The sequence below is a fragment of the Camponotus vicinus genome, unplaced genomic scaffold, assembly GCF_025532165.1.
Source record: "Camponotus vicinus isolate PSW18456_S1 unplaced genomic scaffold, iyCamVici1.0 SCAF_7, whole genome shotgun sequence".
In the NCBI taxonomy this organism is placed as follows: domain Eukaryota; kingdom Metazoa; phylum Arthropoda; class Insecta; order Hymenoptera; family Formicidae; genus Camponotus; species Camponotus vicinus.
The window spans coordinates 19,186,751-19,210,143 of record NW_028141979.1 but is presented as its reverse complement, the minus strand read 5'-3'; the positions used below and the strand labels follow the sequence as shown (position 1 = coordinate 19,210,143).

Below are 23,393 nucleotides of genomic sequence, written 5' to 3'. Positions count from 1 at the left end.
CTTAGAATGGTGTCAGGAATACGTCATTTTAAAGACATAACGTTTTTCAGGATCGCCCTGTATATACAGGGTGTCCTAGACCACCCATACATCCCTTTTCTTTCAAAAACTAAGCATTTTAGAGAAAAATGTTTCAGACAAAAGTTGTTTGGTTTCGAGGGGGCCATAAGATGGTACCATTGGTTTGACCTTGAAGAGTCATTTGAAGGTCACGTGAAGGTCACTTCAATTTTTTTAAATGGAATACCCTATATATTTTTACACATTCTTGTAGCTCATCTCGAGAGCTTTTCAAAACACTATAATTAAGTTAGTTTTCATTAAGTACTTTCCGAGTTATGAGGCTTGAAATAATTTCTTAATTTTACGTAAATCATAAAATATCTTGTAAAATATTCATTTTTCGATTATCTTACCTTAATACATTTATGTACAAAATAATGAGAGGAATCAATTGTTGTAAAGAAAACACATAGTTGTTTCGAAGAAAAAATATGTAATTTGTAATTAACAATTACATATTTTTTCTTAAAAATAACTGTGTTTCTTTTTCTTTCTAATATATGATTTGTGTTTATTATTTTTACTATTAAGAATAATCTCAGATAATTCACTTTTTCCTGCTTTATTCATATATTTAGTAATGTACCAGGTAAGTAGCGATGATTTTTCACCAATAAATTGAATATCCATATTACCTTCCCATGCTGTAAGAAGAACAGGATTATAGTCATTTATATTAACTTCGTTATCCATTCGAGGAAGATCATAAAGTCTACTTTTATGTTTCAATTGTTTTCTTCCTGCTATCGAAGTTGCTACATCTCTCATATTCAAAGTTTCAGTAACAGGGCGAGGAAACCCAAAACGACATCGACGAATAACTTTACGTCCTACTTTTTTAGAGCGAAGACAATAATCGTTATGTATATGTTGCTGATGCGAATTAACACACCTGTACAATAAAGGAGAAATATTTTGATCCGGCATTTTACAGCTTATATGTTGTAAAATAAATTTAGACACTTCTTCAATAACAGATTCCCCGAAAATCGGTGCATTTTTAATCCAAATTAATAAGTGAAAGTGTTGTATACCTCTACCTTGGTATTCTCGTCGCCAGAGGAAGTGCGTTACTTCTCCAATTGGATGATCCTCAGAGGTAATAAAATCAAGCATTGCTCGAAATTTATTATCGAGAAACCTAGATGTTGATACTGGATCTCTTGCAACGAGTACGCTAACGGATAAAGAAACGTCATGCCATCCATTTACTTCACGAATATATTCACCTAAATCTTCCCATAACCATTCACTCGGACTTAGGGTTAAAAACCATGTCGCAGGTCCATAGTGTTGCGTCATACAATTTAAATCACTTCTCGGTTTACGCCAATATTGCTCTGTATTTCTAAGTGTTGAAAATATTGTACTCAAATTAGATTCCAATAATTCTTTCGACATTGCGTCTAAATATTCTGCAGCTGTATAACGAACTCGCGAATTTGTTACGTTCATTTTATGAAAAATTCCACGATTTAATTGACGCATATTTGCATCATTCAATGAATAAAATAAATATTGTTGATTTAATCTATACTGTGGATGTTTAGATGTTAATCGACATTTAATAAATTCATGATCATAAAGTTTTACTTTTCTAGTTTCATGTTGTCCATTAATACCAAAAGGATAAATATCTGGAAAACACATCAAATCCAAATATTTTTCACGATTATCCAAAGGCAAGTCCTGAATTTTTAACATTTGATATAAAGTTGTTGCAGTTTTATTTGCTTTCTTTTCATATAAAGGATATATAGTATATTGTTCATAATAACTATCATCTTCATCAGTAATTTGAGTTAGCATTCCCTTCTGTTGTTGATTTTCTAATACAACTTCCACATCATTTTTCGTCTCTTCTACAGACTTATTTAATACTTCAAGTTCGTCATTCGTACGCGAAATAAATAATAAATCTTCATCAGTAACTTGAGTTAACATTGCCTTCTGTTGTTGATTTTCTAATACAACTTCCATATCATTTTTCGTCTCGTCTACCGACTTATTTAATACCTCAAGTTCGTCATTCGATGTCTCTGTATTATTTTCTTCTTCCATTTGGAACTCTGAACTTTTTAATTTTGGCAAACATAATTCACTGTAATTATTTGGCAATATAATATGGGAATATAAAGCATTGTTGCGCTTTAACCACATTAAAGCGTCAAATACTTTTTTCATATCAACTATTTCTTCCCAAATAATCTTTGATTTTGTTGGGATACTTCGAATTAAAATATAAAATTCGGGATTCATATCTATTGGATCAGTAATAGAACATAACTTATTCAATGTCTCTTGCAATGGAAGCGGTAAGTGAAATGTTCTACCTTTAACTTTTTGGACCATTTGTCTTTGAGGCAACTTTTTATTAATAACAGTTCCCATTTTAAAGATAGTTTGAAATGCTTTAGCCCTTTGTATAAGAATTTTTTCAAATGTGTTAAGAGATGATATTACTTCAGGCACATTATCTGTGAAGAGATTATTCAAAATGCAATACGCAGGCATTAGGCCATTACGAAATTTGCTTGCACAATAATTACATATATATTGCGCATTAATTTTGCGTTGTTGTATATATACTATTAAATTTTTCCAAAATTGATTGTCTATTTGAAGACTATTTACCTCAGAAACACTCCTTTTATAACACAATCTCTCACATGATATGCAAATATTTCGTGGCGTGTCTATTGAACGTTTAATAAAGGCCTTAAACGCTTTATGATAACGCTTTATAATATCATCATCGCTCAGAATTGTATTTAATTGTTGATGTTTATACATATCAGCTTTTTCTTGTGCAGAAATTACAATTTTATTCAATGTATTCAAATCAGCATTAATTAATGCTTTATCTATATTTTCCATTTTTCGATAAAAACTAGTAAGTTGATAAATTAAACGCCTAATATATCTTACTTTTGGAAAATGAGGGGATAATAATTGAATTGGAAGAAATATTCCTTTACAAAGTGTTAAATCAATATAACAGCTATGCGTATGACCTAATTTTTCACTTGAAATCTTAGTTTTCATAGTACATTCATAAATACTTTTTATCAATTTTGGTACATTCTTTAAAGTGCATATATTTATAGTTTCGAGAAATTCTTGATAACGGCTAATTAACGGTTTATCAATTTTACATTACAACGGTTTATCATTTTAAAGTATTGCATGACCATGAATTTTTTAATTGGCCTTCTATTAACGGTAATATATTTATAACTTGTCCCTTTGTATTTATTATTAAAGGTTCTGATGAAGTTATATCGCGATATGTAGAATCAATAAAGTAATTTTCAGATGAGGCTGTATGCTTAGATATACCACATAATGCACGTAATTTTTCATCAATTGTAGAACATTCAGCCACAAGAGTTAAATTCACTTCTGATTTCTTTCTAATTAAAGTTAACATTTTGTATATGTTGCGAATATGACTATTTCTAATATGCATACACCAACGTATAATTTTTTCTGCTTCTAATTGTTTTTCAATATGACCTTTAATATTAATTTTTTTCACAATATCTTTTACTTTAAATATTTCTAAAGAATTACAAATTTTTATAGAATTTCTCGACCAGAACTTTTCATATTTTTTATTAATTTTTTGGACAATAGTTAGATTTTTATTTCAGATATAGATTTTGTACTTTTTTTCAAATAATATCGCTTATTGTAAAGCCATTTACGATCAGGATTTAATTTTATTTGTCTATCTCGTTCGCGCTGAAAATCTTTGGAATAACGGATATGTTTTTGTATCCGTTTATTTTCTAAATCTGCTTTATATCGATATCGTTCTTTAACGCATTTATCTTCTGAATTCTGTTTATAACGATTGCATTGATTAGCGCGTTTATCTTCTAAATTCTGTTTATAGCGATTGCGTTGTTTAACGCGTTTATCTTCTAAATTCCGTTTATAGCGATCGCGCTTTTTAGCGCGTTTTTCTTCTAAGTTCTGTTTATAGCAATTGCGTTGTTCAGCGCGTTTATCTTCTAAATTCCGTTTATAGCGATCGCGCTTTTTAGCGCGTTTTTCTTCTAAGTTCTGTTTATATCGATTGCGTTGTTTAGCGCGTTTCTCTTCTAAGTTCTGTTTATATCGATTACGTTGTTTAGCGCGTTTCTCTACTATGTTCTGTTTATATAGATCGTATTGTCTAATGTGATTACTTTCTAAATTTTGTTTATCAAGATTATCTTCTAAAACTTGCATATAGCGCAATCGCTTGTTAATGCATTGATTTTCCAAATCATATTTTCTTTTATTAATATTAATATTTTTTTCTAATTCATCATTATCACCAGATAGAAAACATTTTTGAACATATTTATTTTCAGAATTTTTGATTCTAAAAATTTGTTCATTAATTGTAATACTATTTATTTCATTATCATTGCACACATTTTTATTGCTATTAATTTTGCCGTCATTATTATTAATATGTAGCTTTTGAGAAGTACGTATAGTACGTAAACGAATTGCTTTTCAACCTCTCGTGCTTTTATTACTGCTAAGGGAAGTACCTCCTGAAAAATATATTGAGGATCTTGTGGAAAATGCTCAATAACATTAGACTCAAAAATCTTTATTAAATGCAAACGCATTAAACTATGATTATATTTTACTTTCTCAGGTTTAATATTAAATAATAATGAAATTGCAAAAGCTATTGCGTAAACACCACAATCATTACCGTTTGGTTGATGTTGCACAGTTGGAAATTTAACAGAGTATTTTTCGAAATCGTATGTTGGGAATAATCTTTTCAAGAATTCTTCATGATGCTTATGTAATTTTTTAGTATTTAACGAATCATAAATAAATATATTTTTTGTGTTATAATAACTGCACACCCAATGTCCATCATATAAACTTGACGAACTATGTAATATTTGTATATGTTTTTTATCTTTTGGCACAGGTTGAATTGTATCAAGACATTGTATTCGTCATGTTTCAACAGGTCTATAATCTGAACAATTTTTTAAAAGATGGTTAAAATGGTCCATATGAATATCAGTTAACCATTCACCTCGAACAATTATATTTTTTTCTTTAGGCAGCATAACTATATGAGTCTTTGTTTTTACAAACATTTTATATATATATATATATATATCTATATATATTAGATTTTATATATATTTTTTTATATAAATATTTTACATACAATAGGTTCTTATAGGCGCACAGCAGCCTTCTGTCGGCGCACAGCAGCCGCTTTTTACAGGCGCACAGCAGCTTTATATCGGCGCACAGCAGCCGCTTTTTACAGGCGCACAGCAGCCTTATATCGACGCGCAGCAGCCGTTTTTTTACAGGCGCACAGCAACCTTTAAAAAATAAAAAATAAAAAATTAACCCACTTCTCGAGCTCTTCGTCACTTACTACCACTGAAATAATCTGGAATAATAATATACAATAATCTTTAATAATCATCAATAATTTACAAGGTCAAATGTAAAAAAAGTAAATATAGAAATATAAAAAGTATCTGTTTAAACTATACCAAAATATTATCCAGAATAGAATTCCACTTATAGCCACACTTTTTTATATATGATTTTTGTCGAAACTTATAAAAAGTGCATATTTAAAATATTGATTTGATTTTATTTTAAACGAAATCTTATAAAATGTGTATTTAAAATATTGATTAAAGATTATTTCACTTTATAAAAAAAGATATTAAATGCTAATATATACGCTAATTGTACATATATGACTAATTGTGTGTGTCTAAATAAATATACGTTTAACTTCTGAATAATATTTCTAGATAATTAAAAAAAGTAATCATCCTACATTACTCTTTTTACACATCTAATATAGATATTAATTTAAATAGTATTTATTTATGATAAATAAATCATTAAAAAAATGCATATTAAAAAATGCATATGCTTTTATATGCAAGATATTTCATGTAAAGTTTATGAAAAAGTAATGTGATTACCCAATTAAAAATTAAAAAATAATAATTTCACTTCCTTATAAGTAAGCATACATATACAAACATTCATCAGAATTTAAATTGGATTAATATCTTTGAATCATATTTGTTAATTATAATTTGTATATTTACTTTCCTTTTTAATTTTTATTTTTTGGCAGATTTTGCTGTTGTTCAATACATTTAATTAGCAAGCTATTTTTTGGCAGATTTTGCTATTTTTCCATACATTTAATTAGCAAGCTATTTTTTGGAAGATTTTGCTATTTTTCAATACATCTAATTAACAAGCTACGTTTAATTTCGCGAAGCTATGTATATTCTTCTATATGAAATATCTTGCATGTATAAGATCATGCATTAATGATTTATTTATAATAAATATGTATTACTGAAATTGACTAAAATATTATCCAGAATGGAACTTTTATATATGTTTTTTGTCGACAACTTCTAAAAAGTGCATATTTAAAATATTTGATTGATTTTATTTTAAACGAAATCTTCTAAAATGCATATTTAAAATATTGATTATTTCACTTTATAAAAAAAGATATTAAATGCTAATATATACGCTAATTGTACATATATGATTAATTATATGTATATATGTATTATATGTATACATTTGTATTTTATATATACATACATGTACATATTTATACTTATCTATACGTATCAATACATATAAATACCTCTTCTAATCTTTCTCTGTCAATCTTCCGTTTTTTCTCTTTTAAATCTTTTTCTTTTACGAATCTTTTTTCTTCTTTCTATTTTTTCTCTGTCTTTTTTTCTTTTCTCTTTTTTAAGCAAAGTTTTCAGCTTCTTTAACTCTAAATAAAAAGTAAAAATGTTAATAATATTAATTTTTAATATTCACTTATAATTTCATTCTTTTTCTCTCTTTTTTTTCATTTTTCTTTCTCATATCTCTTAATCTCCAAATAAAGAAAAAAAAGGCGCATTATGTATATGTAACATATATATAAAATATATGTATATATGTATATGTTTTATTGCTTGTGTCAATCTTTTTATCATGCGGGAGATTACCGACTGCATAATAAATTGATCAGTACATAAATGTAAAACAACATTTTAATTCACCTTTACTGGAATAAAGTTTTACATATGCAGCAAAATTTTATAAAAAATTGCTATATAAATCGAATTAAAGGTTTATTATTAACATTTATTAATTAGTCTTTATGAAGTACTTAAATTTCTAAGACCAAAAATAAAAAATCAATTTTTAAAAATCAATTTTATTATACTATGCTCTAGGAAAACAAAGTATATGGTATATGTGATCTTTTTTAAGTATAACATATATTAATTTAATTGTTTATGATAAAGGATATTTGATTCTGCCTCTCAGAAAATAACAGGCAAATGAAATTAAGTATAAATCAATATGATAACTAACAAATAATTTCAAGTATCAAATTCTTTGTTCATAAATGACGAAAACATCAATTAAATTAAATCAATTTAATTAAATTAAATGGGTCAATATCTATATGTGTATATACATATAAATACATATAAATACCTTTTTCAATCTTTCTCTGTCAATTTTTCTCCTTTTCTCTTTTTAATCTATTCTTTTTCTTACGAATCTTTTTTTTCCTCTTTTTTTCTTTCTTTATTTGGCTTTCTCTTGGTCTTCTTTTTCTTTTCTCTTTTATAAACAAGTTTCAAAATTCTTTTATTCGAAATAAAAAGCAAAAATGTTAGTAATATATTTTCAATATTCTTTTATTATTTCATTTCTTTCTCTCTTTCTTTCTTATATATATATATATATATATATATATATATATATATATATATGATTAAAAGAGAAAGGGCGGGAGAGAGAGAATGAGATTGAAAGATACATATAGATATATATATATATATATCCCTATACAGGGCGATCCTGAAAAACGTTATGTCTTTAAAATGACGTATTCCTGACACCATTCTAAGACAATTTTTCCTTTACCAAAATTTGATTTGAAGCGTAGTTTTTGAATTATGAGCAAAAATAGTTAGTAAATCACGCGTCGGGTACAGAAGGCAGGCAGGAGCGGCGCGGCGTGCCGCGAGCGCGGGCGCAGCTGACCGCCCGACGGGTGATTATCACCGCATAAGTCGCTAACTATTTTATCTTATAACATAAAATTATGCTTTAAATAAAATTTTGGTAAAGAAGAAAATGTCTTAGAATTACGTCAGAAATACGTGTTCCTTAAAATAACGTTATTTTAATAATGAAAAGTTCCGGATCGCCGGCCGTCCGACGTTGCAATCAGCTGATTGCTACACGCGATGTGTGTATGGCGGAGTGTGTGCGTAAGAGAGAGAGAGAGAGAAAGAGAGAGAGAGGGAGGGTAGGAGGGACAGACATTCATACACACGCACGCACTTTTTTTCTCGCTCTCTTTCTCTCTTTTACGCAACACTCATACACTCTCTCATTCAGTCTCTCACCCACACTCTCTTGGTCACTCACTCACTCACTCACCTGCTTACTCACTTGCTCACTCACCTTGTAGCAGCGTAGCGAATCTTCATGCTATGTATTGTTGTTATCTGCTGCACGGTTATGATTGCTAGAGATGCGCGACACATCGAAATTTTTTCGATTATTAGTCTCACACTCGATTGACACAATACAGATTACACGATAACGAGTTTACTGTGTATTCACTCACTATTGATTTATCGATACCAAAAATTACTTTCAAAGAAACGCGAATGCAAACAGCACATGACTCGATGCGAAGCGACGGACCGCGGAGACTGCGCGACCACAAGAGTTATGTTGCCAGAAACACGACACGCGACATCTAACAAACGACTTGCGCGTGGCGCGTGATTGACGCGAGATAAGACGAACGATCGGCTAAAACCTTCGCATTGCGAATGCGGTAGAAAACATGACACGTATAATGACATACTTAAAAAATTAATTATTTATTATAAATAATAACTATTTCTAATTATAATAAATAATTATTATTTTAAAAAGCATGTGTTGTACGTTATTACGTTTTCGAAATTATTGCATTCACGATGCGAAGATTTAAGTCAATCGCAAGAATAATGTAATTTTAATTCTTAGCCGATCGTTCGTCTTATCTCGCGTCAATCACGCGCCACGCGCAAGTCGTTTGTTAGATGTCGCGTGTCGCGTTTCTGGCAACATAACTCTTGTGGTCGCGCAGTCTCCGCGGTCCGTCGCTTCGCGTCGAGTCATGTGCTGTTTGCATTCGCGTTTCTTTGAAAGTAATTTTTGGTATCGATAAATCAATAGTGAGTGAATAAACAGTAAACTCGTTATCGTGTAATCTGTATTGTGTCAATCGAGTGTGAGACTAATAATCGAAAAAATTTCGATGTGTCGCGCATCTCTAGCAATCATAACCGTGCAGCAGATAACAACAATACATAGCATGAAGATTCGCTACGCTGCTACAAGGTGAGTGAGCAAGTGAGTAAGCAGGTGAGTGAGTGAGTGAGTGACCGAGACAGTGTGAGTGAGAGACTGAATGAGAGAGTGTATGAGTGTTGCGTAAAAGAGAGAAAGAGAGCGAGAAAAAAAGTGCGTGCGTGTGTATGAATGTCTGTCCCTCCTACCCTCCCTCTCTCTCTCTTTCTCTCTCTCTCTCTTACGCACACACTCCGCCATACACACATCGCGTGTAGCAATCAGCTGATTGCAACGTCGGACGGCCGGCGATCCGGAACAACTTTTCATTATTAAAATAACGTTATTTTAAGGAACACGTATTTCTGACGTAATTCTAAGACATTTTCTTCTTTACCAAAATTTTATTTAAAGCATAATTTTATGTTATAAGATAAAATAGTTAGCGACTCATGCGGTGATAATCACCCGTCGGGCGGTCAGCTGCGCCCGCGCTCGCGGCACGCCGCGCCGCTCCTGCCTGCCTTCTGTACCCGACGCGTGATTTACTAACTATTTTTGCTCATAATTCAAAAACTACGCTTCAAATCAAATTTTGGTAAAGGAAAAATTGTCTTAGAATGGTGTCAGGAATACGTCATTTTAAAGACATAACGTTTTTCAGGATCGCCCTGTATACAGGGTGTCCCGAAACTAACGCTTGATATTTTAAAGGCAGATTCTCTGGCCAATTTAAAAACGATTTTTCCTCAGTGAAAATGTCGAGGGAGATCATTATTTTTTGCATATTCCCAATTTTTGTCATCCTGTATCTTTCTAACTAAGCCTTAAAGTAAAATTCTATTAAAGTAAACTCTACCTAAAATTAACTAAAGAATGTGACTTTATTAATATTTTATTCCCATAAGCCTTAGTTTGCGAAAAACCCTTTATTTTCAATCGTTTATAACTCGAAAACTATTAGTGCCGCGACATTTTCGCTGAGGAAAAATCGTTTTTAAATTGGCCAGAGAATCTGCCTTTAAAATATCAAGCGTTAGTTTCGGGACACCCTGTATACACATCTATAAATATATATATATATATACATAAAAATACATACTTTTCTTTATTTCTCCTTTCTGTTTCTCTTTTTCAATCTCTCTCAACCTTCCTTGCAATCTTCTGCTTTCCTATGTTTTTCTTCCTCCTCTTTCAACAAATTTCAACTTCCCCTTAACTCTAAAAAAAGCAAAATCCATATTTATCAATAATATTTATTAACAATATTTAACTATCTTTCTCTTATCTCTCTCTGTCTTATCTTTATTTTTTATATTTGTTATAATTACTTATATACAAATACATACATATACATACCTATATTTATGATCCTACACATTTTAAATAAATACCTTTCACAATTAGACCTCTTTTTCTCTTCTTTCTTCTTTCTCGTCTTTATTAATCTTCTCTCACAATTGACAATTAAATAGTCATAAACCAAGTAAACCAAGTCAGATAACACGAATGAAATAAGTCACAGCAAACTTGACAGTTAATCAATATCGCGGAAAAGTGAAAATGCAGTTATTACCCTAGTTACCACATTTTATTTTAATAATTTAGTACACCAGTTATTGTGTCTCTCTAAAAAATCAGTTAATTAGAAAAATAATAGTAAAGATGCCGAAAAAGCCGCAGGAAACGTCCACAAATAAAATGCGAAATGTAAGTACGAATTTTTATTGAATATTTTAATATTTTTCCACATAAATACATACATATACACGCACACACGCAAATATACGCAAGCACGCACATGCACGCACGAACACACGCACGTTCGCACGCGCACGCACACACAAACACAAACACACGCACGCACGCCCGCACGCACGCACGCATTTACGCATGCACGCACGCACGCACACACAACGCACGCACGCACGCACACATTTACGCATGCACGCACGCACACATTTACGCATGCACGCACGCACACACACACAACACGCATCCCAAACACACATATACATACCCCCCCAGAAAGAACGCACATGCACGCACGTACGCACACACGCACGTTCGCACGCACGCACACAAACACACACGCACGCACACAAACACACACGCACGCACGCACGCACGCATTTACGCAGGCACGCACGCAACACACACGCACGCACACACACACACACACACACAACACGCATCCCAAACGCACATATACATACACACGCAAAAAGAATTTCAGAAAAATATTAATTTAAATTTTTTTAGGAAGAGAATTTTGAAGAAATAAGTCTCGCCACCGAAAATGAGGTTTTAAAAGTAGAGGTGGCAGATTTGCAACGTAAATTGGCAGCTGCAATGATAAAAAACCAACAGCAACAAGAACAGCTGCTCCACAGACAAAATCCAGCTTCTCTGCAATCTCCGCAACCTCCGCAACCTCCGCAACCTCCGCAAGCTGAGCTGTTTAAACAGGCTCAGTCGCCACAATCAGGCAGTACCAATCAAGCATATGAAATGCAACCTCCGCCGACAACTAAAAATAAATATTAGAATAAAAGTTGATTTTAAGAAAAATATTAAATAATATATAATTATATAATATAAAAAATAAGTAATAATAGAGTAAATAATAATAATAAAATAATAATAATTAAATAAATATATAATATATAATTAAATAAATATATTTTATTATATATAATATATAATTAAATAAATATATAATTAAATAAATAAATAATAATAATTAAATAAATAATAAAATAATAATAATTAAATAAATATAATAATAAATAAATAATAATAACAAATACTAATAATAAATAATGAATAAATAAATAATAATAATAATAATAATAAAGTAAATATAGTAATAAATAATATTAATAAATTATAATATAATATAAAATATAATAATAATAATAATAATAACAACATTAATAATAGTAATGATTGATTGATTGATTGTTTATTGCTGCCCCTCAGGGATTACAAGGCGCTTTTGCAAGGAGCGTTCCCGAACCTTTCACAATTCAAAAAATTTACATCCCCCCGACCTGGCCCTTGTGCGACCACTACATTATAATTTCCCACACCCTCCCTGCGTACCCTCCCCTTCCTTTCTTTCCATCCCTCACCCCCCTTTCCACTCTTCTGACCCTTCTCCTCCCAATCTATGCCTCCTCTCATGCCAGCACCTTCTACTTCCGCACCATGCTTCCTTCCTTGCCTTTTCTCTGTCCATCCATCAGTCTCTCTTCTCTCCTTCCCCTACTTATGCTTCCTTCGCCCTGCCCCTCTTCTTTCCTCACGTCCGTTCCTCTCCTTCTTCATCTTTTCCTTTCCTTTATCTCTCCTGCCTCGGGACTGACTGCAAAATCAGATAATCAAAGGACAAAGATTCTTATAATCGTTCTTAAAAACCTAGCAGTTATCGACTCTATCCTCCCCCTTCCTTCCACTCCCTTCCGCTCTCTCACCTCCTTTCCCTACCTTTTTCTTTTCCCTCTCTCCCTATTCTCTCCTTTTAACCCTACTCCTATTCCCTTCCTCCTCTTCCTTTCCTCCTCTCCACTTCCTACCTTTTTCCCTCTCTCCCCTTCCCTCTAACCATCACTCTCCTCCTCTGTCTCCTCTTTCTCCTCATACCACTCCTCTCCCAACAGATCCCACTCCCAAGCCTTTCCGTCTATCCAGATCCTTCTATTAGTCGTAACCACTGTCCTCCCCCTTGCCCTCTCCGTCCTCGCCCTTTCCACCAGCTTCCACCTTATCCTCCTTTCCTCCATTGACAAATCCTCATCTACCCCTACCCCCCAATCCCTCCTTATTTCCCATCCTCTTTCTAACAGATCCTTCTTATCCCTCACCCTCCCCATGCATGTTATCAACACTATCCCCGCGCTCCCTCTCCTTTCCCTGACCTCCCTAATCTCTACCTTTCTCCCCAGCATTAATAATAGTAATGATAGCAATATTAATAGTATAATAGTAATGATAAAAAAATTAATACTGAAATTTAAAAAAATAAATAATGATATAAATAATATAAATAAAAGAAATAATAATATAAATAATATAAATAAGAGAAATAATAATAAAAAAAAGAAAGAAATAATAATAAAAATATAAATAATGTAAATAAAATAAATAATAAGAATATAAATATATAAATACATAAATATGTAAATAATTAATAATACCAACATTAATAATAATATAATAGTAATGATAGCAATATTAATAATATAATAGTAATGATAAAAAAATAAATAATGAAATAAATAAAAAAAAATAATGATATAAATAATATAAAAAATATAAATAATATAAATAAAAGAAATAATAATAGAAATATAAATAATATAAATAAAAGAAATAATAAAAATATAAATAATATAAATAAAAGAAATAATAATAAAAATATAAAGAATGTAAATAAAATAAATAATAAAAATATAAATATATAAATACATAAATATGTAAATAAATAATAATAACAACATTAATAATAATATAATAGTAATGATAGCAATTTTAATAATATAATAGTAATGATAATAATATTAATAATAATAAATGTAAGTGTGAAAATTTTAGAAAGCAATTTATAAAAATATAAATAAATATACATAATAATATAAATACTATAAAATAATATAAAAGAATATAAATATAAATATATAATATATATATAATATAAATATATAAATAATATAAATAAAAGAAATAATAAAAATATAAATAATATGAATGAAAGAAATAATAAAAATATAAATATATAAATACATAAATATGTAAATACATAATCCTTTAACATATTATATATTAATTATTAATTTTTAGTAAAACATAAAACTGCCCGTTGGAATCGAGGAGGTCGTGGACGTGGTCGCGGACGTGGACGCGGACGTGGACGTGGAGGTGGACGTGGAGGATGTGTTACATTATATTTTAATATGTAGTAATGTATACAAATATTTTATAATTTATTAATAACTTATATACATATATGTACACACACACACACACACACACACACACACATATATATATATATATATATATATATATATATATATTTCTTTAAACTTTGTTACAGATGTGATGCTCCCAAGCAGAAGCTGCCAATTAACGTTTCCCCAAAAAATTGAGGAATTAATATTAATAAATCATTTTAAAACAGTTTAAAATTATAAATTATAAAAATAATAATATTATAATAATAATCTTAATAAATTAGGGAGAAATAAAAAAAATAAATAAAAAAAAATAAAAAAAAGTTGTCTCTTTCTTTAAAATTGAATTTCCTCCCTCCGTCCTTCTCTTACCCTCTCTCTCTCTCTCTCTCTCTGTCTCTCCCTCTCATAATTTATATTATATATTTATTATTCTCATAATTTATATTATATATTTATTATATATTCTATGAATTTCCTCCCTCCCGCCTTCTCTTACCCTCTCTCTCTCTCTCTCTCTCTCTCATAATTTATATTATATATTTATTATTTATTCTTTATTATTATTTAACTTATTAATTAATAATTATTATCATTATTTATTATTTAATTTGACATTACTCAAAATACGATTATTAATAATAATTAAATAAAATAGAAATAGAAAAAGATAAAAATTATTTATTTATTATTTAACTTGCACTTTATTATTATTTATCACTTCTCAAAATGCGGTTAATGATATATCATGTCACTAATAACACATATGACACATGTCAAATATCGCAAAGCGTCGCTAGCGCAATCTTCTTTCGAGAGTAGGAAATGTACGTTTTCTCTTTCTATGTGTTGTGTACATGTGCGTTGATGACCATGACGATGATAAAGACGTTTCTTAATTGAAAATTTTCAGATTTCGACTTTGCGTTATAATATCTCCGTTTATAGATCACGAAGTGCAAAATAAAGATACTTTCTTTATACAATTCAAACTCGCTCTATCGATTAAGGCTAGTAAGAATTCGATCCGTTCAGCCGTTATTGAAATCCGATAATCTGAGTTACTCTCAACTGTCCGACTCGCATATAGATACACGGAGTGCCGCGCGAATGCTTCGCATGAACTTGGCGCGAGACACTACCGTGTCTCTTGATATTTAACTTTAATCTAATCTAACTCAACCTAACTTAAGTTTAACTTAATCTGACATGATACAACTTAGAGGAGAGGCTGATTAAATTAAATCGTTCAATATTAAAAAAAACTCATTGCTCGATCAAATTGTTTCTTTTAACTTTGAATTATTTTTATTTATTATATTTTATTATTATATTATTTCACCAAATATTACATTGTATTTTTGTCTGAGTGATAAGATTCACCAGATTGATAACTGTATTGTGCTTAATTATTGTCTTTAATTTTATGCATTATTAATTAATATTTTATTTATTATTTTTTACTTTATATTTAACTTACATTTAACGTTGTTTTTTTATACTTATACTAATTGTAAGCTTATATTTATAGCTTATTAGTATATGTCAACATTTTTAACAAACATAGTATTTTATTCTTCTATATCATTTTTATAAAATGCCAAGACGTAGAATTCAACGTACTGCAGAAGAAGAGGAAGAATTTCAACAACGATGTCGTGAAAAAAGAAATGAGAATCAACGACGTCGTCGTCAAATTGAAAAAGAAATAAATATAATAAAAACAAATAATTTGAGAAATCATATAATAGAATTAAATAATGAAGTTGAGGAAGAACACATTGTAGCCTCTTCTAATGATAATTATAGTATAGAATTTAGAAATCCAAACGTTGAAAATTTTTTAAATATTGTAACAAGTAAACAACGGGCGGAAAAGCAAAGCAATTATAGATCAAAAAAAAGACAACAGCCTCTTCTAAATATTAATAGTACAAATGCATTAAAAAACGTTATTGAATATTATATAGGTTCTATGGATGTGATTTGTATTCATTGTAGTGCTAAACATTTTGTAGCTGAAAAAATTCATAATAAAGGTAATTCATTTCATGATTGTTGTAATCACGGTGCTGTGTATTTAGAAACTTTGCCTCAATTTCCACACTTCCTACGTAGTTTATTCGACGGTAGTCATGCAAAATCAAATAATTTTTTCCAACATATTCGTAGTTATAATAGTTCATTTTCATTCGCATCATTTAACGCTAATTTGGTTAATTTTGAAAACAGGAGACCAGGTCCATATTGCTTCAAAATACATGGGCAAATTTATTATCAGATTAATACAGCATTGTATGCTGCTGAATCTGAAGAATCGTTTTCAGAATTACAATTATTATTTACATTAAGAAAAGGCATGGATCGACGCCGATATAATTTTCAAAGAACTAATGAAGTTGCTGCTGTTTTTCGTACAACTGCTGATGGAGAAATTCCAGAATCATACGTAACAATACGTAATAGAAATATGGATCCAAATGTTGAACAATGGATATATCCATTATTTTATCCCTATGGTACTCAAGGATGGCATTGTCATTTAACAAAATTAAATAGTAATAAACGAATAACTCGGGGACAGTATATTAAATATCGTATGGCTATTCGTGATGAATTTAATGTTTTTTTATTAGGACGTCGTCTATTTCAACAGTGGCTTGTAGATAGTTATGTAAAAATTGAAAAAGATAGAATTGATTATTGCAAAAATCATCAAAAAGATTTACGTTCTGAAACATATCAAGGTTTAAGAGATTATGTACAAACTATGGCAAATAACTTAAATGGCCGTATTGGTAAAATAGTTATACTTCCTTCTACTTTTATTGGATCGCCGCGTAATATGTTACAAAACTATCAAGATGCTATGGCAATTGTTAGTAAATTTGGTAAGCCAGACCTTTTCATTACTATGACTTGCAATCCAAAATGGCGTGAAATTGAGGAAAATCTTTTGCCTGGTCAACAAGCTTCTGATAGACCTGACATTTGCGCTCGTGTATTTAATATTAAAAAAGATTATTTAACTGAATTAATAGTTAGGCAAAAACTTTTTGGTGAAGTAGCAGCGTTTGTGTATGTTATTGAATTTCAAAAACGTGGTTTGCCACATATTCATATGTTAATTACTTTAAAATATAATTTTAAAATAGTAACTCCACAGATTGTTGATAAATATATTTCTGCTGAAATTCCTGATCCATGTGAGAATCAAATTTTATATGATATAGTTATGAAACATATGATTCATGGACCTTGTGGTGATTGGTGTTGGTAGTAGATGGACATTGTTCGAAACGTTATCCGAAATCTTTTTTAGAAGAAACTAGAATGGATGAAGATGCTTATCCTTATTATCGTCGGCGTGATAATGGTAAAAATTTTGAACGTCCTGGTGGATATATAGTTGATAATCGTTATGTTGTTCCATATTGTCCTATTTTATCAATTATATTTAATTGTCATATTAATGTTGAGGTAGTTTCAAGTATCAAATCAGTTAAATATTTATATAAATATATTTATAAAGGACATGATGTTGCTGCTATAACCATTGAGCCAATAACAGAAAATATAATTATTGATCATGATGAGATACATAATTATATCGAAACTCGTTATGTCGGACCTGTAGAAGCTAGTTGGCGAATTCTTGGTAAAAAATTACAGGACAAAAGTCATGCTATAATGCGTTTACCAGTTCATCTTCCGAATGAACAAAATATTATAATTGAAAATGTATGGATGACGCAACGATTTCTGCTTTAAATCAAGTTACAATGTTAATAGATTATTTCTCATTGAACTCACGTGATGAAGAAGCAAGACAATATTTATATATTGAAATTCCACGTAATTATACATTTAAAAAAGAGAAAATAAATGGCAGAAATGTATCACGTTGGGTTAAACGCAAAAACTATTTTAATTGTATAGGACGAATGTATTCCGTTAGCCCATCACAAACAGAATTATATCATTTACGATTATTGTCACTCACAGGAAAGGGAGCTACAAGTTTTAATGATTTAAAAACTGTAAATGGAGAATTTTGTCCATCATTTTCAGCGGCATGTTTGGCGTTAGGTTTAATCGAAGATGATGATGATGAATGGAAACGTGCTATGAATGAAGCTGTTGGATGGATGACGCCAAGACAACTTCGTAGATTATTTGTACGTATATTATTACATTGTCAGCCGCAACATCCTGAAGAGTTGTGGGAAAATTTTAAAGTAGCAATGTCTGAGGATTACGTTCGACACTTTGGTATATTACAAGGACAAAATAAAGCATATGCGCAAATTAATAGTATGCTGCGTGCTGAAAATAAAAGTCTTGCTGATTTCCCACAAATGGAACAATTAATAGAAAATAATAAAGAGGAGAATTATATAACACTTGAAGAAGCTATGGAAATAGGCACTAAACAATATAAACAATTAAATGAAAAGCAAAAAGAGATAGTCGATACTTTATTAGATAAATTAAACAATGATAACAATCATAATAATTGTTTTTATATTGATGGTCCTGGTGGATCAGGTAAAACATTTATATATACAACTATCTATCATTTAGCTAGAATTAGAAATAAACGCGTGTGTACAATGGCTTTTACGGGTATTGCAGCGACATTATTGCCTACTGGAAAAACAGTTCATAAGACATTTGGATTACCAGTTCCATTATTTGCTGATTCATCATCTGCTATTAAAATACAATCTAAAGAAGCTCAATATTTGAAAGAAATTGATATTTATATTTGGGATGAAGCACCAATGGCACCACGATATGCTTTAGAGATTATGGATAGAACATTGCGTGATATTATGAATAATGATTTTCCTTTTGGCAGAAAAATTGTTTTATTAGGTGGTGATTTTAGACAACTTTTGCCTATAAAAGTACATGCTACTAGAAGTGAAATTGTTAATCTTTCTATTAAATTTAGTTCAATTTGGAAACATTTCGTAAAATTTTCTTTAACACAAAATATGCGAGTTCTCCCAGAAGAAATTGAATTTGCAAAGTTTTTATTAGATATGGGAGATGGTATATTAAATGATTTCAATGATAACATACAGATTCCTGAATGTTGTGTAACACCTATTAATGCAGATATTGTGGAAGATGTATACGGTGAATTAATACGAAAAAAGGAATTTGTCAAAGTAGCTAAATGTGCGATACTTTCTGCAAGAAATGTTGATGTAGATGAAATCAATAAAAAAGTTGTGGAATTATTAGATATAACGGGTGAACGAATTTATACAAGTGTAGACAACGCTGTAAATAATGATAATGGTGACATTGGTGAAGCTTTATTACCAGAATATTTAAATAGTTTATCCCCACCATCTCTTCTTCCCCATGAATTGCGTTTAAGACCAAATTGTATTATTATGTTGATTAGAAATCTAAGTATCAATGAAGGTCTTTGCAATGGAACAAGATTAATAGTTATAGAGCTTGCAGATCATTTATTAAAGTGTAAAATTATAACAGGTGACAAAGCAGGAGATATTGTATTTTTAAATCGTATAACATTATATTGCGAAAATATATATCCTTTTACTTTTTCTAGAAAACAATTTCCGATAAAATTAGCTTTTGCTATGACAATTAACAAATCTCAAGGACAAACGTTTGATAAAATTGGTCTAGATCTTCGTAAAGATGTTTTTAATCATGGACAACTTTATGTTGCCTTTTCGCGAGTTCGTTCTTGGCAAGCATTAAAAGTTTATCTTGGTAATCATCGAAATAATAAATACGTAAAAAATTATGTATATAAAGAAATATATATTTAATATATAAATATATATTTATATATATTTATTATTTTTTGCCTTTTAGATTTGATAATAAATAATGATTTATGTTAAAGTAATAGTAACAGTAGAAATAAGAATTTAATTTATTATAGGAATAAAATTTTTTCTATTAAAAAATATATATATATATATATTTTTTAATAGAAAAAATTTTATATATATATTTTATATATATATTTTTTATAGGTCATATATATGTATAATACTTCTATATTGCTAACTCAGTAGGAGGAGTGAGCGAAAACATAACGATGTAAACAATACCTTCTCTCTCGCATAGTTAGTCTGTTTTAGCACTTCCTTTTGGCGGAAAAATTATTTTATTAGGTGGTGATTTTGGACAACTTTTGCCTATCAAAGCAATGCTACTCGAAGTGAAATTATAGATCTTTCTATTAAATTTAGTTATACATGGAAATATTTTTTAAAATTCTCTTTAACACAAAATATGCGAGTTCTCCCAGAAGAAATTGAATTTGCAAAGTTTTTATTAGATATGAGAGATGGTATGTTAAATGACAGTATACAAATTCCTGAATGTTATATAGCATCTATGGATGCTGATATTGTAAAAGATATATATGGTGATTTAATACGAAAAAAAGATTTTGTTAAGGTAGCTAAATGTGCGATACTTTCTGCAAGAAATGTTGACGTAGATGAAATTAATAAAAGAGTCGTTGAATTATTAGATATAGATAATGAACGAATTTATACAAGTATAGACAGCATTGTAAATGGTGACAATGGTGACATTGGTGAAGCTTTGTCACCAGAATATTTAAATAGTTTATTTCCATCATCTCTTCCTCCCCATGAATTGCGTTTAAGACCAAATTGTATCGTGATGTTGATTAGAAATCTTAGTCTCAATGAAGGTCTTTATAATGGCACTAGATTAATAATTATAGAGCTTGGAAATCATTTATTGAAGTGTAAGATTTTAACAGGCGACAAAGCAGGAGATATTGTTTTTTGGAACCGTATAACATTATATTGTGAAAATGTATATCCTTTTATTTTTTTAAGAAAACAATTTCCAATAAAATTAGCTTTTGCTATGACGATTAAATCACAAGGACAGACGTTTGATAAAATCGGATTGGATCTTCGTAAAGATATTTTTAATCATGGGCAACTTTATGTTGCTTATTCGCGAGTTCGTTCATGGCAAGCATTAAAAGTTTATTTTGGTAATCAGCGAAATAATAGATACATTAAAAATTGTGTATATAAAGAATTATATATATAATTTTATTTTTAACTCTGGTAAAGTATGGTTTATGTTAAAGTAACAAATAATAGTAATTTAATTTGTTTCGGGAATAAATTTTTTTTAAGAACATAATACAGAAAAATAGAAAATATAAATAAAATTATATAAATTTTTAAATTAAAAAAATGAAACAACCATATATAAATAATATAAATAAATGATAAAAAATATCATCAGTGTTGGCTCTTGTATTATTTACAATTTTGTGATTTTTTATTTTATTATTATATAATATAAAGAGAATTAACTTATAATATTTCAATTAAAATTTATGAAAAAATATAAATAAATTAAAATATTATAAATTAAAATATAATCAATAGTAATCAATTAACTTTATTACAATTAATGATAATAACAATTAATGATTATAACAATTATAATCAATTTTATTATTAACAATTTATATTCTAATATGATAAATTTTAAAAAATCTTTTAAATATAGTTAGGGGAAAGGCGGGTAGTCCCGGACAGCGGGTAACTCCGGACATTTTAATATCTCTAATACTAAACTGCTTAAAAAAACAAATGACACGTTAAAACATGTCTGTCTCAGCACATGAACAATTTCAAATCAGTAATAATATGTACGCCAAGCGAATCAGATGTTATAATCAATTTTATTCCCGTTAAGAGTGATATTACGACACCCATCAAATTTTGTCGATGCTTATTGTTCATTAAAAGTAAGTGCTGTTACATGTCCGATTGATTTTAATATTAATAATTAAATATAATTTAAGATTCTTATACATTTAATTAATTTTTTTTACATTACACAAATTAATTAATAAACATATTAGATCAAGTCAATCGGGTATCCCCGGACATTAATATAGCGGGTACCTCCCGACATATTTATTAACTTTAAATTATAAAAATAATACATTTTATTGTTGTAATTATCAGTTTATACTATTTTAATGTACTAAATAATATGAATGTATTTATTTTAGATACAATTATAAAAATGCCAAAATTTAAGGGATGGACTACCAATAGAGGCAAGTGGAATGAAGTTAATATAAAAGAAGCAATTATATGTGTTATAGAAAAGAAGTTAACAATAAGATTAGCTGCTGAAAAATATGACGTGCCACGTAGCACTTTGCAGGATCGAATAAAAGCATTAAAGAGTGGTCAAGAAGTAATTTTTAAACCAAAATTAGGCCGATTTGAATCTACTTTTAATGAAAATTTTTCATTGCAACTTTACAATCATGTCAAAGATCTGGACAATCGCCTCATGCCATTGACTAGATTAGAATTTTTAAAACTAGCTTTTAATTTGGCAGAGCATTTAAAAATCCCGAACATCAAGACACTCAATGCATTGCTTGCGGAGAAACCTTCGAAGAAGACTGGATCCAATGTAATAAATGCAAAGAATGGGCACACGAAGAATGTGTAGACATTGATCCTTCAAATATATATTTTTATTGTGACGTTTGTAAAAACAAGGAACGAATAGATAATTGTTGAAATATATGTCCGGGGCTACCCGCCATTTTTTAACTGCTCAAAAATACCAGTAATAAGTTACTGATTTTTTTTTCTAAGATAGTTTAAGAAAAATGTTCTATTCTTTGTTAATAAGAAATCAAAAAAGTTCAAAGTTTATTTTGCAAAAGAGTAATTTAATTAAAATCTGTTGATTATATATTATTTTATGCGTTTTATTTAAGTGTCCGGGGCTACCCGCCTTTCCCCTATTTATATATTAAAATGTAAGAGTTAAAATTATATACAATAATTTAATATTAATATTTTTTATTGTTAATCATTAATACAATATTTAAATGTTAATAAAATAATATAACAATTAATGTGTATAATATATTTTTAAACAAACTAATTTTAA

The 23,393-nt window shown here is 29.3% G+C and overlaps 3 protein-coding genes across 4 annotated transcripts; all 3 read left to right on the top strand.

Annotated features, from left to right (window-relative positions):
- Positions 1-11,067: 11,067 nt before the first annotated feature.
- On the top strand, positions 11,068-14,761 carry LOC145975168 (uncharacterized). The gene is made up of 4 exons (XM_083105451.1): positions 11,068-11,169; positions 11,722-11,950; positions 14,302-14,419; positions 14,558-14,761. Coding segments are annotated over exons 1-4 (393 nt in total). The 5' UTR covers positions 11,068-11,124; the 3' UTR covers positions 14,559-14,761.
- Positions 14,762-16,773: 2,012 nt separating this feature from the next.
- Positions 16,774-22,072, top strand: LOC145974359 (uncharacterized). The gene is made up of 8 exons (XM_083104144.1): positions 16,774-16,972; positions 17,051-17,518; positions 17,737-17,790; positions 17,947-18,072; positions 18,420-18,839; positions 19,050-19,910; positions 20,803-21,189; positions 21,978-22,072. Exons 1-8 carry the CDS (start codon positions 16,774-16,776, stop codon positions 22,070-22,072), a joined length of 2,610 nt encoding a protein of 869 aa, XP_082960270.1.
- Positions 21,988-23,241, top strand: LOC145974702 (uncharacterized). Of its 2 annotated transcripts, XM_083104707.1 has the most exons (3): positions 21,988-22,218; positions 22,489-22,679; positions 22,828-23,241. In XM_083104707.1, the coding sequence occupies exons 1-3, from the start codon at positions 22,092-22,094 to the stop codon at positions 22,834-22,836; spliced, it is 327 nt and encodes a 108-aa protein (XP_082960833.1). In that variant the 5' UTR covers positions 21,988-22,091; the 3' UTR covers positions 22,837-23,241. The 2 variants fall into 2 exon arrangements, with proteins under 2 accessions (XP_082960833.1, XP_082960832.1); XM_083104706.1 differs by having other exon boundaries at positions 22,489-23,241.
- The last annotated feature ends 152 nt before the right edge of the window (positions 23,242-23,393 follow it).